The 15732-nt window shown below is 35.0% G+C and overlaps 1 protein-coding gene across 1 annotated transcript in view; it reads right to left on the bottom strand.

The window, feature by feature from the left end:
- LVRN (laeverin) overlaps positions 1–15732 on the bottom strand; it is a 350458-nt gene that overhangs the window by 211872 nt on the left and 122854 nt on the right. The window contains exon 4 of the mRNA XM_053701576.1: positions 8446–8572. Within this exon, the coding sequence (XP_053557551.1) occupies positions 8446–8572 (127 nt within the window). The remainder of the gene's footprint in view (positions 1–8445; positions 8573–15732) is intronic.

Genomic DNA, 15732 nt, shown 5'->3' with positions numbered 1-15732 from the left:
AAGAGTGTAAGAAGCAGTGGTCAATGACCGTTGCTTCTTAGATTGCGGGAAGTGGGTTTGCATGTGCGAACCTGCCCGGCAAGGCCTCTGCAGCAGCTTACACTACTAAGCACATCAAGCCCATAATATTACACTGCATTATATAATGTCACGTAGTGTTATGGTAGCCACTCTTATGTACTCTTTTAGTCAATACCCACTTTGTATTGTAAAATTATTATTGAATGTTTAACAACATTTATTTTATCAAATGTTTCTCATATTGTGATATTTACTCATTAAACAGAGATTGAAGATATAAAATACCTTGTAATCAGAGCAGCGTCTTAAGCTGTATATAAATACTTTGGAATTATCTTTGATAGTTCTCCTGATGTTTCACACTATCAAATATATGAAGCAATCAAATACATCCATAATGAAGATGGTAATGTTGAATTAAATGAATCATTCTTGTGCTTCTTTCCTATTTCTTGGAAGAATGCTTCTGAACTCACAGATGAGATCTTGAAATAATTGAATAGTTATAGACGGGACATAAACCTGTGTTATGGTCAAGATACGTCAAGATATGATAATGCTGGGGGCGGAGCCGGCACTCAAGGGAGATGGCCGCACATTAAATGAGCTCCGTAGCTCCAGCTCAAACTTTTGCGATACAAGCACACAATAATGAAGTGATCACTTGTAGAAAACAAGACCCAATACTAGAATGCCCCTGTGAAATATATTTGAGGATCTAAGCTAATCCTGCTGAGGTGGAACTTCACTACCGGATAGAGATCGGGGCCTATCGGGTGGCTGAGATGTGGATCAACGATTGACAATACGGCTATTTGCGTGAGTGGAGACTGCAGCAAATTCAACTTGATATCCTAAACCACTCGCAGGAAAGGTGGTCAAAAACTAATACCTACCTTATACTTGAACAGCTCACGGAAGAAGTGATGGAGCAATACAACACGTGGCAGTCGCCATCTTGCCTACGGCCTGACCAGAAAAAAAAACATACCATATGCAAGTGACAAAATGAGTAAATCCAGCAATAAAAGTGTCATCTGCAAAACTAGCTTATTAAGATTGGTCACCGTTGTTTCTTGAGGCAGAGTAACCGAGACAGCACAAAGGAGTGTTACTAAAAGGGACAAAACAACCTGGTAGAGTAAACAGTTCAGAAGATATCTTATCAGCCCTAAGAGTAAAGGGGAAATATAAATGGCAATTAAATAAGAGACTGGGTGGGTCATAGGTTGCTCATTAAACCTTCCCAATAAAACTTTAACATCAAATCCTAATACTGGGTACAGACAACCTATTGTGGGCAAGACTAAAACTACATAAGTTTAATTATGAGATCCTCTAAAAGACACATCATGTCACCAAGAAAGCATCTGCAGAAAGAAAAAATAAATAAAAATTGAAATCCAGCAAATCCTTCTGTGGATAGCTATTTTAAAGCTATAAATACATAAACAGAAGTTCCAGCATTATCTCCTAGGAGAAAAACAACACCATCATCCTCTGATTCTGATTCTGAGGGAGAAAAATCCTTCACCACTGTGCCGAAATCTGTATTGTCCTCGATTTCATCAAAACAAGACTTCACCTCACTTATCACACAAGTTAAACAATGTATAAAGGAGGAAATAGCTGATTTAAAAAAGGACATACAAGAAATTGGCAACAGAGTTGATAAACTGGAAGAAGACGACTGGGATTCACAAATCACGGAATCTACAAAAATGAAAAACCAAATAGAAGAGCATGATGTATCTATACAACTACTGGAAGATAAGATAGAAGATCTTGAAAACAGATCAAGAAGACACAATATTAGAATAAGAGGTATCCCAGAGCAGGTGATGTCGGCAGAACTACCTGCATATCTACAAACCCTCTTTTCTACCATGAGAACATCTGAAGACAATGAGCATATAAGCATTGCCAGAGCTCACAGGGCGCTGAGACCTATGCTATCAGAAGGTTGGTATTGCATTACAGTTCTACGCAGATCTGTCAGCTTGGACACTGATCAGAAGAAAAGAACTTTCTCCATTAACACAACATCTACGATCGCTGATCATCAACTATAGATGGGGCCATCCGTTCCAGTTGATTGTCATATGGAAGAACAGAAAAGCAATCTGCACGTCTCTAGAGGGAATCACAGATTTCTGCCAAAAACTAGAGATTGCTGAGCCAAATCACATGCCAGATTACAGCTCACAAGTGGAATCTACCAAGAAGCAAGTCACCAAACCTTTACCTCAATGCAAGGAATGGCAAACAGTCCACAGGAAAGATTGAAACCGTCTCAAGCAGACTGTCAACAAGATACAGTCAGATGAAAAAGATAAATTAAATAAATTGGTCAACTTCATACTATTCACTATGGATAATCAAGGTCTAACAAGAATCGCCTTATCAGAGGCTAGTAAACTATGTTTTTACCTTTTTTGAATCTTTAGATTCTGTTGATGTTACTACTTATTATGTTGTATTACTATTTAATTTTGCAGGGTCTGGGCTGGTTGAATTCCTCTTAGGAAATTCTTTTTTGAACCATGCCCCCATTGGTAATTTATGTACAGTTGTGTTATGTTATCATTGTTAATGTTTTTAGTGTTAAGGTTAGACACTTAATATCACAGAAGAACAAGTCACACAGATGGTCCTAAGTACATATTATACCCTGTCTTGTATTTAGTTGTGTATCATCACAAGTCCGTAACTCATTCAGTCCGTATCTCTCCTTGTAATATTGTAAAATGATGACATTTTGTATTCAATTTATATCTCAGAATGTGAAAGGTTTTAATACTCCTCACAAGCATTCATTAGCAATGAGAGACATCATCAAAAGAAAAGGGGAAATAATAGGGCTATAAGAAACACATTTTAGGAGAGGCTCAATTCCAAAATATATACACTATGCTTATACACAACACTACTTTAGTGTAAATCCCAAACAAAAAAAGAATGGGGTCAGTATCATGATACACAAATCAATTCCTTTTAGCCTCATAAATCAAATGAAAGACACAGAGGGTAGATTCTTGGCAATTACTGGGCTTTTATTTAATAAACCTGTCACGATATTAAATCTTTATGCACCGAATCAAAGACAGGTCTCCCTTTTTAAATCAATTATTCCTCTAATCTAGGATATCCAAAAAGGATAATTAATAGTATTGGGAGATTTTAATATTCCATTAAACCCCAAACTAGATAACTCTAATCCCAATATACGCTTTGCGCAAACTACCCTTAAAGCAGTGTAGCATTTTGTTAAAACATTTGGCCTGCACGATCTGTGGAGAAAAGTCAATCCAGAGAAAAAGGATTTCCCTTTTTTTACCCCCCATTATAAAACATATTCCCATTCCCAATTAGATCATATACTTGTAGATCACTTAATATTATCATATGTGAAAGAATCCCTCATCTCACACATAGCATGGTCGGATCATTCGATGGTGAAATGCAACATCCAGTGGCTTTCTTCCCCCCTTAGAGATTTCAATTGATGAGACCTTATTAACAGACCCAGACACTCACAACACAATGATGACTGAAATAAAAGAGTTCTTTGATATCAATGTTCAAGAAAATATTCAACCCACCACAATCTGGGAAACACAAAAAAGCTAAGACTATTAGGGACAAAATCAGAAGGGAAGAATATGAACATATATCTAGAGAGCTGTCTCATATAGATTATGTGCACAAAATACAACCATCAAATGAACAACTATTGCAGCAATTAAACTTTTATAGGGACAAAATGACAACACATTTACATATTAAAGCACAGACAACGGCTTTTAGACTAAAACAGAAATATTACTCAGGAGCAAACAAACCAGGGCATTTATTAGCTAGGTCTCTCAAAAACAAAAAAGCCAAAACTTTTATAAATTCCATAATTAACCAAGAGGGCAAAAACGTTAAAGACACCAGACAAATAGCAGAGGTCTTTAAAAATGATTATCATTCGTTATACAACTTGTTTCCTGCTAGGAACCAAACTTTGCACTCTATAGATTATGATAATTATTTAGACAAAATAAACATAAAGCCCATATCTGAAGAAGACAGTAATACATAGCTATCATCTATAAGAGGAATAGAAATATGAGAAGCTAATAAAACATTGAAAACAGACAAAGCACCGGGCCCAGGTGGCTTTACGGGTTAGTATTATAGATTGTATAGTAATTTACTCGCACCACATATACTTAAAACTTTAATTGAAATAGTTGTTTACCAGATACGATGTTACAAGCCTACATCACAGTTCTTCCTAAACAAGGGAAAAAAGTAGATAACCCTGCCAATTATAGACCCATATCCCTTTTAAATCCGGAAGTTTAGAATTATGCTAACATTTTTGCTGTTAGACGCTCCAAAATCTTACCTTCTATAATCTCAACGGACCAAGTGGGCTTTGTACCACGGAGAGAGACAAGGGACAACACAGTAAACATTTTGGACCTATTGAACTATACTAAGGAATCTAACACTCCAACCATACTATTATCAACAGATGCTGAGAAAGCATTTGATAGGTTGGACTGGACCTTTCTAGAAGCTACACTAAAAAAAATTCAGCTTCCACAACCATTTATACAGAGAATTATGGCCTTATATACTTTTCCCTCAGCACAGATCCGTATCAATGGTACGTTATCTGAATTATTCGAGATACGTAACGGTACACACCAGGGCTGCCCATTGTCCCCTTTACTATTTATCCTATCTCTTGAAACATTAGCTACCAAAATTAGAGTAAATTAAAATATCAAAAGTCTCTTTAAACTAAAATACATCTAAGCTATCAATGTTCGCAGATGATATCCTTATGACCTTAACCTCTCCCTTGAAATCTCTCTCCGTGGTACTTAAAGAATTACAAGATTACGGAAAAGTATCAAATTTTTCAGTAAACATAACTAAATCTGATATGATACCTATGAATTTAACACAGCAATACATTACTAAAATTAGGAATGAATGTGATTGTGCAATACGGACCCAGTCTCATAAATACTTAGAAGTTCATATCACACATGCAAGCTAAATTACAAAAATCTTATTGCGGAAATCCAATCACTTTATTAACACAAATAGGGAAAGACCAAACAGAATGAGATCTGTCACTAATTTTGAAAAATTGTGTTGCACAGAATTCCCACAAAAAAGATTTATTTCATAGATATACAAATGTTAATGGAGGCTACGCTTCCAAATCCACATAAATATGTCAAGGCTTTGGAATCAGAATTAGAGGAAGTATATACTAAAAAAGAATGGAATAATATGTTTAGGAACGCGGCGCACTCCGCACATTCCACGCATGAACTCAAAACAAATGATAAGGTTATGCTTAGGTGGTACCTGACACCGCAAAGATTAAAATATATGTTCCCTGGGGCATCTGACAGGTGCTGGAGATGTAAGGCACATACGGGAAATATGTCCAAAGATAAAAGGTTTCTGGGAAAGAATCCTAAAAGAGGTTAATCATATCTTATCAAGTAATTTAACACTATCACCACAAACTTGCCTTTTCAACAGTTTAATAGGCATTACATGTGTAATAAAGAAAAACTTTGGATTAATACTACTCAACGCCGCAAAACAATTGATAGCCTCTAATTGGAAATCAGTTGTGACCCCCACTATCATTATGTGGAGGGACAGGGTACAATCCGTAATATTATTAGAAAGATACTATTTCCTCAAATCCAACTGTTTACAACTATATAATGATTTATTTATTTTTACTTGGACTTCTACATAGGTGATTTAAATAAGTAACTTATATATTAAGAATTCAATACACCTTTTTTAAAAAAAAAAATGGTACAAAAGTGACAAGAAGTGTTTTATATTATGTTTTATTAAACTGGGTATTTAGTTTTGCTGTTTTTGTTAAGGGTTAAAGTCTTCACACAGTTTAACATACATGTATTAGGGAAAAGAGATTCCAGTCCTAAAAGAGCCATACTTATAGAAATTAACCTTAAGGACACGAAAAAATCTAATCTTAGTTACACATTGACTCTATATTACAAATGTTGGACCTTATTGGTGGGACTTGTGGTTCTACACCAAATCTCTATCCTTGGTCAGAATCACAAACAAGAGTGTCGTCAATACAAAGACTAGTCATCAGCTCAATTCAGAGCTCCTAGCATGTCATATTTGACCTTGATGGATAACATGTTGAAGATTTGAAATCCTGTAATGTTCGTTGTTATTATATTTTCTTGTATGTTTTTGAAATGGAAATAAAAATTAACATAAAAAAAAAAGATATGACAATGCTGCAACTATGGCTGGTATTCACGGTGGTGTTCAGGAAAAAATCAAACAAATCAATTGTAAGTCCTTATTTGTACCTTGTGGGAATCATTCACTAAACCTCTGTGAAGTTCAATCTTTTGGAAGTGTTTCATCATGTGTTACTTTATTTGGAACTTTAGAAAAATGTACTTATTCTTTTCTGTCTTACTCGATGGGAAATGCTGCAAAATGTGAAAACACTTTCCCAGACAAGATGGAGTACTCATTATGAAGTTTTACATGCAGTAAATACATTTTTTTTAAAGTTTAACTCAACCTTGGAAGACCTGTGTGATCCAAAAGAAAATATGGAGGATACTGATTTTGCTTTCTACTATATTTGATTTTTCTTTTCTGAGCTATCTTCTTTTCTGTGTGAAGTTTTAACTGTGGTTATAACACAAAAATATTTGCAAACAGCTAAAATCAGTCTTGAATAGTGTACAGTCAAACTTCAAGCTTTTAAATTATTCCTTGAAGATACACGCATAGAAATAGTGCAGAAATCCATTAACTTTACAATAAAAAAATGTAAGGAAATGGAAACAGCCATAGAAAAAAAGAATCAAATTTTGAAGAAGAATGCCGGCAGAAATGATCTTTAAATGCCTTTATAGTTTTCACCAAGAACTGGACACTTGCTCTAAAGCAATGAATCAATAATGTCAATTTTTGCTATTATTCAGCTATTTACTTTTATTTTTCTGATGATTTTTCTGGTGAATCTATTTTAGTGGAGACTCAACTGAGGAGACATTGGAAAGCTGTTAAATATGAAGAAACAAAAGCATGTACATATTACAGTTCTTTGATTTTATTGTGAAATGGGACTTTTATGAATCTCTGCCGAACTTATCCATATGTTTAAGATTCTTGCTATTTATTTATCTGTTGCTTCATGTAAAATAAACTTTTCTAAAATGTTTTTTTTAATAAAAGCTGTTCTTTGAAACACTATGTCAGAAAATAGACTGACAAACCTGGCTACACTGTCTATTGAACAAAAATATGCAAAGAACATCAGTTTTGACAAAGTCCTTGGCAAATTTGCAGAAGTTAAGGCTCAGAAACATGTTAATATTTTTATTATTGTAAAAGACCAATGTCTAGGATTAAGTTCTTGTTTTTGAAATTATTTTAAATATACAAGTTTCATAGAAGAACATTTTCCTATTGTTGATTTAGTCAATTTGCAGCACAATTATAGGGGTTGATTTATCAACCCCCGTATTCACCTGTTTCACTAAGATCGCTGCTCCTTCACCTGTTTGATCAGATAAGATCGGGTTTATTGACACCCACTGCTAGCGGCCGAGTGGCCGCAAATCTGCAGGGGGCGCCATTGCACAAGCATTTCACTTGATAATTCAGCCCCATAGTATTACTTTATGCTCTGCAAAGTTTGTATTGTAACTGTCTTTACTGTTTATTAGCTACTCATTTCTATAGCAGACTTGGAATAGATTAGATTTTACCTACCTCGTTTTACCTGTTATTCCCCTCCTTTTCCCTAGTCTAGGAGCCATGAGGTTCAAAATTAGTCTCACTCAGTTTGTGGGAGAAAACTCTGTGTGATGTTCTTATTATAACACACAATTAAAAACTTGATGTTTATTTAATACGTTTTTTGTTTCATGTTATTGATGTTGATTTATGCATATTTTGCATTATATGCCCTGAGGTGTTGTACTGGTTACTATCTGTACACATTGATCCTGGCCTGTAAATGGTAAATGCAATAGACACCAAACCATAATGAATATGTTCTGTAATATTTCTATTTAAACCTCAATGAAAAAAGGAAAAAAAAATCACTGTCTGTATTTCTTTTCTAGTTATTACTATTATTATTATTATTATTATTATTATTATTATACCAATTCAAGGAAAAATCAATGTGCACTTAGTTTTGTAAAACAAAACAGCAATATATATTTTCGTTGCATTGCTTTAATTAATGTATAGATGTGAATAAAGAAATTTTGCAGAAACAAATATGTTAATCAGCTGGAATCAATGCCGTGCAGTAGAATTGGTCTGTAATAAGGACGATAAGGAAAAAAAGAACAATAACCAAACAGTAAAACTGAAACTTACCTGTTTTTTGTAGTGTATATGAGATATTTAATAAATTTTCCATATATGATAGGATTGGGCCTAAAATGTTCAAAGCAAAGTCAGCATATCCCTTCTGCACTACCTCTTTGCGGGCCCAAATGCGAATCTAAGAACAAAACAGGAGACTGTTTAGAATCTTAAATACCACTTCTATTCTTATGTTTAGTTATCTTATACAGAGAAAGCATATATGTGGGAAATAAGGAAAGATGGAAAGAATATAAATAGATTTACGAGCAGATAACAATTGTTTCTGAAAAACATCACTTTCTAAGCCGGTATGGTAGTTTAGGCAGATGAGAGCACTTCTTTGGAAAGTATAGGAGGTGTGAAATACAAAAGCAACCATAGCAAGTTTTTAAATGAGCAAATTAATTTATATATATTAAGATACAGTTGAATGGCATTGGCCTTTAAATAAAATTTGTTTTTTTCAGAGAGGAAGGGGGAGTAGCACTCCCTGAAATTGAACTTTACAACATAGTATGCATGGGGAAAATAGCTATGGACTGATTATGTGAAATAGAATACTATTCCTCCTATAACATAGAAGAAAGTTTAATCAGACCATACTCTCTTAAAGCACTTCTTCATTGTGAAGAGAATGCACTTCCTTTACGGGTTAAACAACTGCCCATGATTAAAAATGTAATACTCTATTAAGATGACGCAAGCTAATCCTTCTTGCTCAAAGCATTTACCCATTATGGGAAACCCTAAATTTATCCCAGCACTGGAATCTAAAGTATTCCAAAACTGGAAACAAAAAGGTCTCATATATCTAGTGCAATTAAGAGAAGTAGGAGAAGTAAGATGCAAATCATTGGAGAAATTGAAAACAAATATAATACTGTATATCCGATAAATAATTTTTTGCCTACCTCTAAGTCCGTCACTACCTCTAAGTCCGTCACTGGCGGAATTAATCGATAATTATGCAGATCCCTGGCTATGGCCAATAATAGATCCAGAATTAAATCTCTATAAAACAGGTAAACATTCTATCTCCTACATGTATTAAGCTCTTAAGAGGTATCATGGACAGACCAATATACTGTATAGAGAATAGCTAACTCCTGTCACTACCCAGTAAGAATTATTCAGAGAAGTCTGGTATTAGCAGATAGAGCTACCCTGTCCTCAGCATGGAGGGAATCACACATAAAATAATAAACAAAATGTATATCACCCCAAGTTTGGAATCCAAATGGAATATTCAAACTATAAAAAAAATTGCAGTAAATGTAACCTAGCATCAGTGGATTTATAGCACTGCATCTGGAGATGCCCCAAAATTCAGAAGTTTTGGTACAGGGTGAACTACTGGTTAAACAGAACAATTCAAACTACAATTTTATTACAGGACACTCACATTTTTTGTTTTGTTAGATGAGGCGATACCACATATAAATAAAAAATGTAATAACACAATAATTTTGATAGGAAGATCACTCATTTTACAACATTCGTCCAAAAAGAATCCCAGTTTAAGGGAAGTTATTCATAAAATGGTGAATCAGGTTATAATAGAACAATTTGATATAACATTAGACTCCGAAAATAAGATTAAAGGATTCCTTAATAAATGGACAAAATTTATACAAACCCTACCAAAAAAGTAAAGCTACAGATAATTTCCACGTTCAAGGGGTCTGAATTCCTTAACGCTGCAATAGAGAGAAAAAAATTGCTAATTTTGAGTCTTGAAACAGAAGTAGAAAGACAGAGGAAGCACTTGCGATATGGGGGTTGGCGGATTAGGGGTTAATACATAAGTTATTGCGGTGGGGGGTTTCTGTTGAGAGGTAGATATTGCCCAGGCGTTAGGTGTTTGATTTTATTTTAACAGCAAGTGACGGGGAAAATATATGTGCCTTACTTGTATGCGGCGTCGTATATGTGATCGAGTGTAGTGTAAGGTCGGTTTACCATAGTAACCTATTAATGTTTTAGAAATCCGGCATCGGGTGGAAGCGTTAACACATCGCTAACTTACACCTACACGAGAAGAGCGACCGCATGCAAAGCAGAAACCTTTTCAATGGAAACCTGGTACTAAAATGGAGACGTAAATTACATTTAGCTGTTGGCCACTTCGGTAGCTTACAACTCCATTTTTAATGGCTCAATGGAAGCGAGCCCTTAGTTAGCAATATACTTCTTTGTGTAGTACAATACTATCCAAATGATGCTTAAGAGGGTGCAGCAACACAGTTTGTTAGCAGCATCTATTTTATTGTTTGTAAGTAGTCAGCACCTGCGTTTACATTTTAACTTTCTGAAATAAATAAAATAAAAAAAAAAAAAACTGGAAAATGCAGGTGTTCTTAAACTTTTGACTGGTTGCATACAGGGCCAGACTGTGAATAAAAAGCAGCCCTATTTTCCATTGCGTCGGTAGAATGCACACGCCCTATTTTTTTTTAAAGGGGATTACTTGGATACTCCTTCCCCAATATTTTTCAGAATTAAATTATATTACTTTGCATTAAATAAAAATGCCAGATTAATGTTATAAATGCATCCTACAACCCAATTGCTTCCATTAATCACCCCTTTAAATTGGAGCTTTCCAGCCCCCGCTGCTGCAGTTCACCAGGGAATCTCCTGGTATTCTGGTAGGTCAATATTGGTTGGTTAAATATTTCTACATATGTATTTTTTTTTTTTTTATTTAACTGATTGAAAAATAAATAAATAAAACAGTAAGAGCTAGTATATAAGTGGTCAACTAATATTTTTTTTTTTTGCTCGCGCACACAAACTGCTCAAAGTATATTAATAGTTGTTATTATTACTCAATTTAATGGAACTCATTTTATCGACCTCGGAAGGGAAAGGGCTGAGTCAGCCTTGCCGGGATTTGAACCTGTGACCTTGGATCTTTCAAACAGGCTTTTTTGTAGTCAGGGTATTTACCAACTGAGCTACCTAACACAGCTGGGTTTAGCACGCATATTACAAGTTAAAAGTAAATTTTTTGTGAGAAAGCGAAACCCGCTGAGTGCTAATTTTAGAACTTCAGATACCACAACCGCACTAACTTCTCCTCCCCATAGACTTCAATGGAGTGTGCAGAACAACAAACCAACAATAACACTTCGCTACAACGCTAAACCCGAAGGTAGTTCAGAATATTTTGCATACTATTATATTATATATAAATGATCATTTTATAATTTTTTGTCAAATATATATCAATATCTATATGAATATACTTGTATAGATATATATATATAGATATATAGAAATATATATTCAAACATACAAAGAACATTTTCTTTTAAGTGAAGAACATTGGAATATAAAATATTTACAGTAAAAACACATTAAAACACATTATTAAATAGACTTGTACATCCAGCTCCTTCATTAGGATCCATAATTAAGCGTTATTTGACTCTATTTAAAGCCAGATTGATTCTGGTTCAAGATCACCACATTAAAGAAGAGCTTACACATATACCGCTACGGTATAACTTATTAACCCTGTGTGATCCTAGACACAGTATTTTTATTATTTTTGCACTATAGATTTTAACATTCACAACTATTGTATGACGATTTAGATCATCTTTAGGGGTATTTGACTTTAAATAGATAAAATGTATTCCTACCTAAATATGATAGGTTATATGTGAACCAATACAGATTATACTGTACACAATAATAGAAAGTCAGCTGTGCCTATCGTTTTCATGGGTGAGCAATAATTGGATTGTACTTTTTACTGTGTAAACACAAATATACCCTATTTTAATTCTTACATACACTATTAGAAAACGTTCTTATCTTAATGAACTCAATAAAAGTTATATTTTAATATAATCTCTTCCCAGTGCCTTTTCTGATGAATAAATTGAAATTATAAGCTCTCTAAGTGTGCCACAGGATACCTCTTTTTCTTTCCTTTCCTGGATGTGCAAAATGTTTGCCTGCCACTGGTTTATCCACTAGTGATTTATTTGTAAGGTCTCAGAGCCTTAATTGTCTAAATTAACTTGTTAATGTATGCATTGATCTAAGTCTGGTGTTCACAGATCCTTCCTGAGCTTAATACACTTTCTGACTTTGGACAAGAAAACTGCAGAGAGCTGAAAACCCCTTTGTGTCTTGTTTTTTTTAAAAAAATCCAACATATAAATTTTTGACACAATATTGGATTTATTTATTTATTTTAATGGGCATAAAACACTAAATACATGCACAAGTAATGTGCTGAAAGTAAAGATAAGCCATGCAGATGTATTTTTCAAATTATGATCTGTTGTTTAAATGCTAATAAGTGAAAAGTTTTAACCTTCATAGAGTTATGCATGTTATACCATGTTGTAAATTAGATTTCCTTTATTTTCCCTATTAAGATCAATTAGAGACAGGTAAAATGTAGTTACTGAAGTAAGCAAACAATGGCTGTCTAGTATATCACAGTGTTATTACTGTGAAATTTGGACTTTGCACTTATACTATTTATGGGAGCTGGAAAACCCACAGCTTATAATTTTCAGGAATAGAGAACAATATACATAATATCCCTTTAAGTGAGCCAACACCAAATGCACTGTTTAAACTTATGCATACTACTAGCATGGCTGTAATAGAATACTACAGTAATCCATTGGAAATCTTTCTGAAGTTTTTGTAGCTCTACGAACCTAAGCTACATAACTACATAAAGGTATATTTAAGCGGCTATGGGTAGACAAGCTCCCAGACTGGGAACCTGTCTGCCTGCAATTGCCACTGGTGATGCAGCATCTGCGGGTGAAATATAAGATTGCACATGAACTCTCATGCTATTTTGGTGTCTGCTGTCATGAAACCAAATGAGCAAGAGCAGGGGTTGTCAATTACCCTGGTGTGATCAGTCCAGTGTCATTTTAATGCCTAAATTCTAAAGAAAACCCTAAAGATACATTCATTCATTGAAACAGGCTTTCATTTGTTTTGGAAGTCTTGGACACCTCAAAACAAGGAGGGAAATATAAACCTATTCATTTTACAAGTTTTTTTTAAAAAGTCTTTATCTGTTCAACTAATTTTAAACAGCACACCTTCATATGGCTCTGTTATGTGCGTCAAAGAACAGCAAATGATCCTACATTTAACACATTAGGGTTGGCATTTATCATTGCACAAGCAGGGGGTGTCAATCAACCCGATCGTACACGATCGGTCGGATTGCAGACCGCAGTCTCAGAGGAGGCGTATGAGTTCAGGAGTAGCGGTCTTAAGGCTTGCGCAGAAACAGATGCATTGGGGCCGATTGACACTTTGATAAATCGGCCCCATTAAATGAAAACACTATTTTTTTTCTTTGCGAAAGCAGATGTTAAGCTTCACAGATGTGTTATTGAGTTCATTCACTATCACCTAGATTACAAGTTTTGCGCTATAGAGGGTATTTAACGAACGCAACAAAAGTTGCGTTATTTCACCCTCCATAGTGCTGCCATTGCAAGTTTTAGAAAAGCCGGCTTGTGCATGCGATCAGTGGCGTCACTAGGGTGCGGTAACTCATGGTGTCACCCCCTCTGAGCATGACACCCGGGTGCGGTCCATAGTCCCCGCAATAATGATCCCACACACAGATATACCGTATATATATATACACACACTATAAATGTTATGTCATTTAGTATTAATTTAGATTATTACAACTTTTAGTGACTACCTCACAAAAACTCACAGACTGAACTGAAAAGGTTAAGGATCAGTGTCAGGGCCGCCACTAGAAATTTTGGGGCCCCTGACTCAACAATTGATCAGGGCCCCCCCCCCTCCTTTGACATGTGCAATTTTTGACCAAGTGACTAAAACGTATATGCACTTTATTCTTAATTGTCTATTTAAACTTGGAAATGTTGTAAAGGTAGTAACATATACACACACACACTCATACACTGAAACACACAAACACACTCACACATAAGGATTCACATATAGACACTCTAGCAGACACGCAAAGAAACCCAAACAGACACTTAGCACTTGTTTACATTGACCTGACAAGTAATGAGGTAAACTACAGTTTTGTAAAAAAAGGAGATTTAGAAAACAAAATATGGAGTTCTGATTATCTTTTTGTAAAGGAAGATGACAACTAAATTATGACAACAGCATGCAGTAGCTGAAAGGAAGGTCCCTGAACTGCCTAAACAATAATTTAAAGGTTAAATGGTGGAGTGGCTACTTCCGGAAAGGTCTTGTTAGTCTCAAAGTCTGTAGAAAGATGTGAATAATTAGTAGTAAGGTCAAAATGTCCTAAAAAGGAACAGACAATGGACACACACACACAAACTCAAACTTGCACATACACCCAAGGAAACACTGACAGAGACAGCCTCAGAAAACACACAAAGACATATACACACATACACACACAGAGACACCCACAGAAAACACACAAAGACATACACACACACACAGAGAGACAACCACATGAAAAACAAAGAAAGACATACATACACACACCCTCACTGAGACATCCACAGAAAACACATACATGCATACATACATACATACATACATACACACAAACACCCTCACAGAAACACCCATAGAAAAAGCTCAAAGACATATGCACACACCCTCACAGACATCCACAGAAAATGCACAAAGACATACATACCCACCCTCACAGAGAGACCCACAGATAAAAAATACATACACATAGAGACACAAACCAAAGCACAAAGACATAAACACATACACCCACAGAAACATTCACAGGAGGAAACATTTATGCACCTTGCATCCCTTAAATCAACAGTGTATGACATGCATGATAAAAAAAATGCAGAAATTAAGAGATCACTTTTTAAAGAATCATATTTGTAAATGTGCAAACAAAAATAATTCTGTGAATTCAAAATTGTACATTAATGAGCTGGGTAGATGGCTAGATGAAGAAAAGTACCTTTAAAAGGTTGACATATGTTTGTTTGTTTTTTTCCCATTTTCCCCAACCAAGAGCACCACTTCAAATATAGTGAACAAATTTTCCCATCTGTCAGCTGTACTTTTTGAAAATTCTGTACTCTATATGGTCTTGGTGGGACCATAAGCTGTGGTACTCATACCATTAGATCTGGTTAAATGCAGGATTTAGGCTTGTTGGTATGTATTTCAAAACTAAGTCAGCTGTAGTGTAAACTGAACAGTTTTAAGTTAACCTGTCTCATTTCATACACTGAGCAATCTTAGTCTGAGAGTATAAAATTTTATGCAGATGTAAAAATCTTAGATAAAATGCCTCCTTGCATC

Source organism: Bombina bombina, chromosome 2, assembly GCF_027579735.1.
Source record: "Bombina bombina isolate aBomBom1 chromosome 2, aBomBom1.pri, whole genome shotgun sequence".
Classification (NCBI taxonomy): domain Eukaryota; kingdom Metazoa; phylum Chordata; class Amphibia; order Anura; family Bombinatoridae; genus Bombina; species Bombina bombina.
This window is presented reverse-complemented; position numbering and strand designations above follow the sequence as displayed.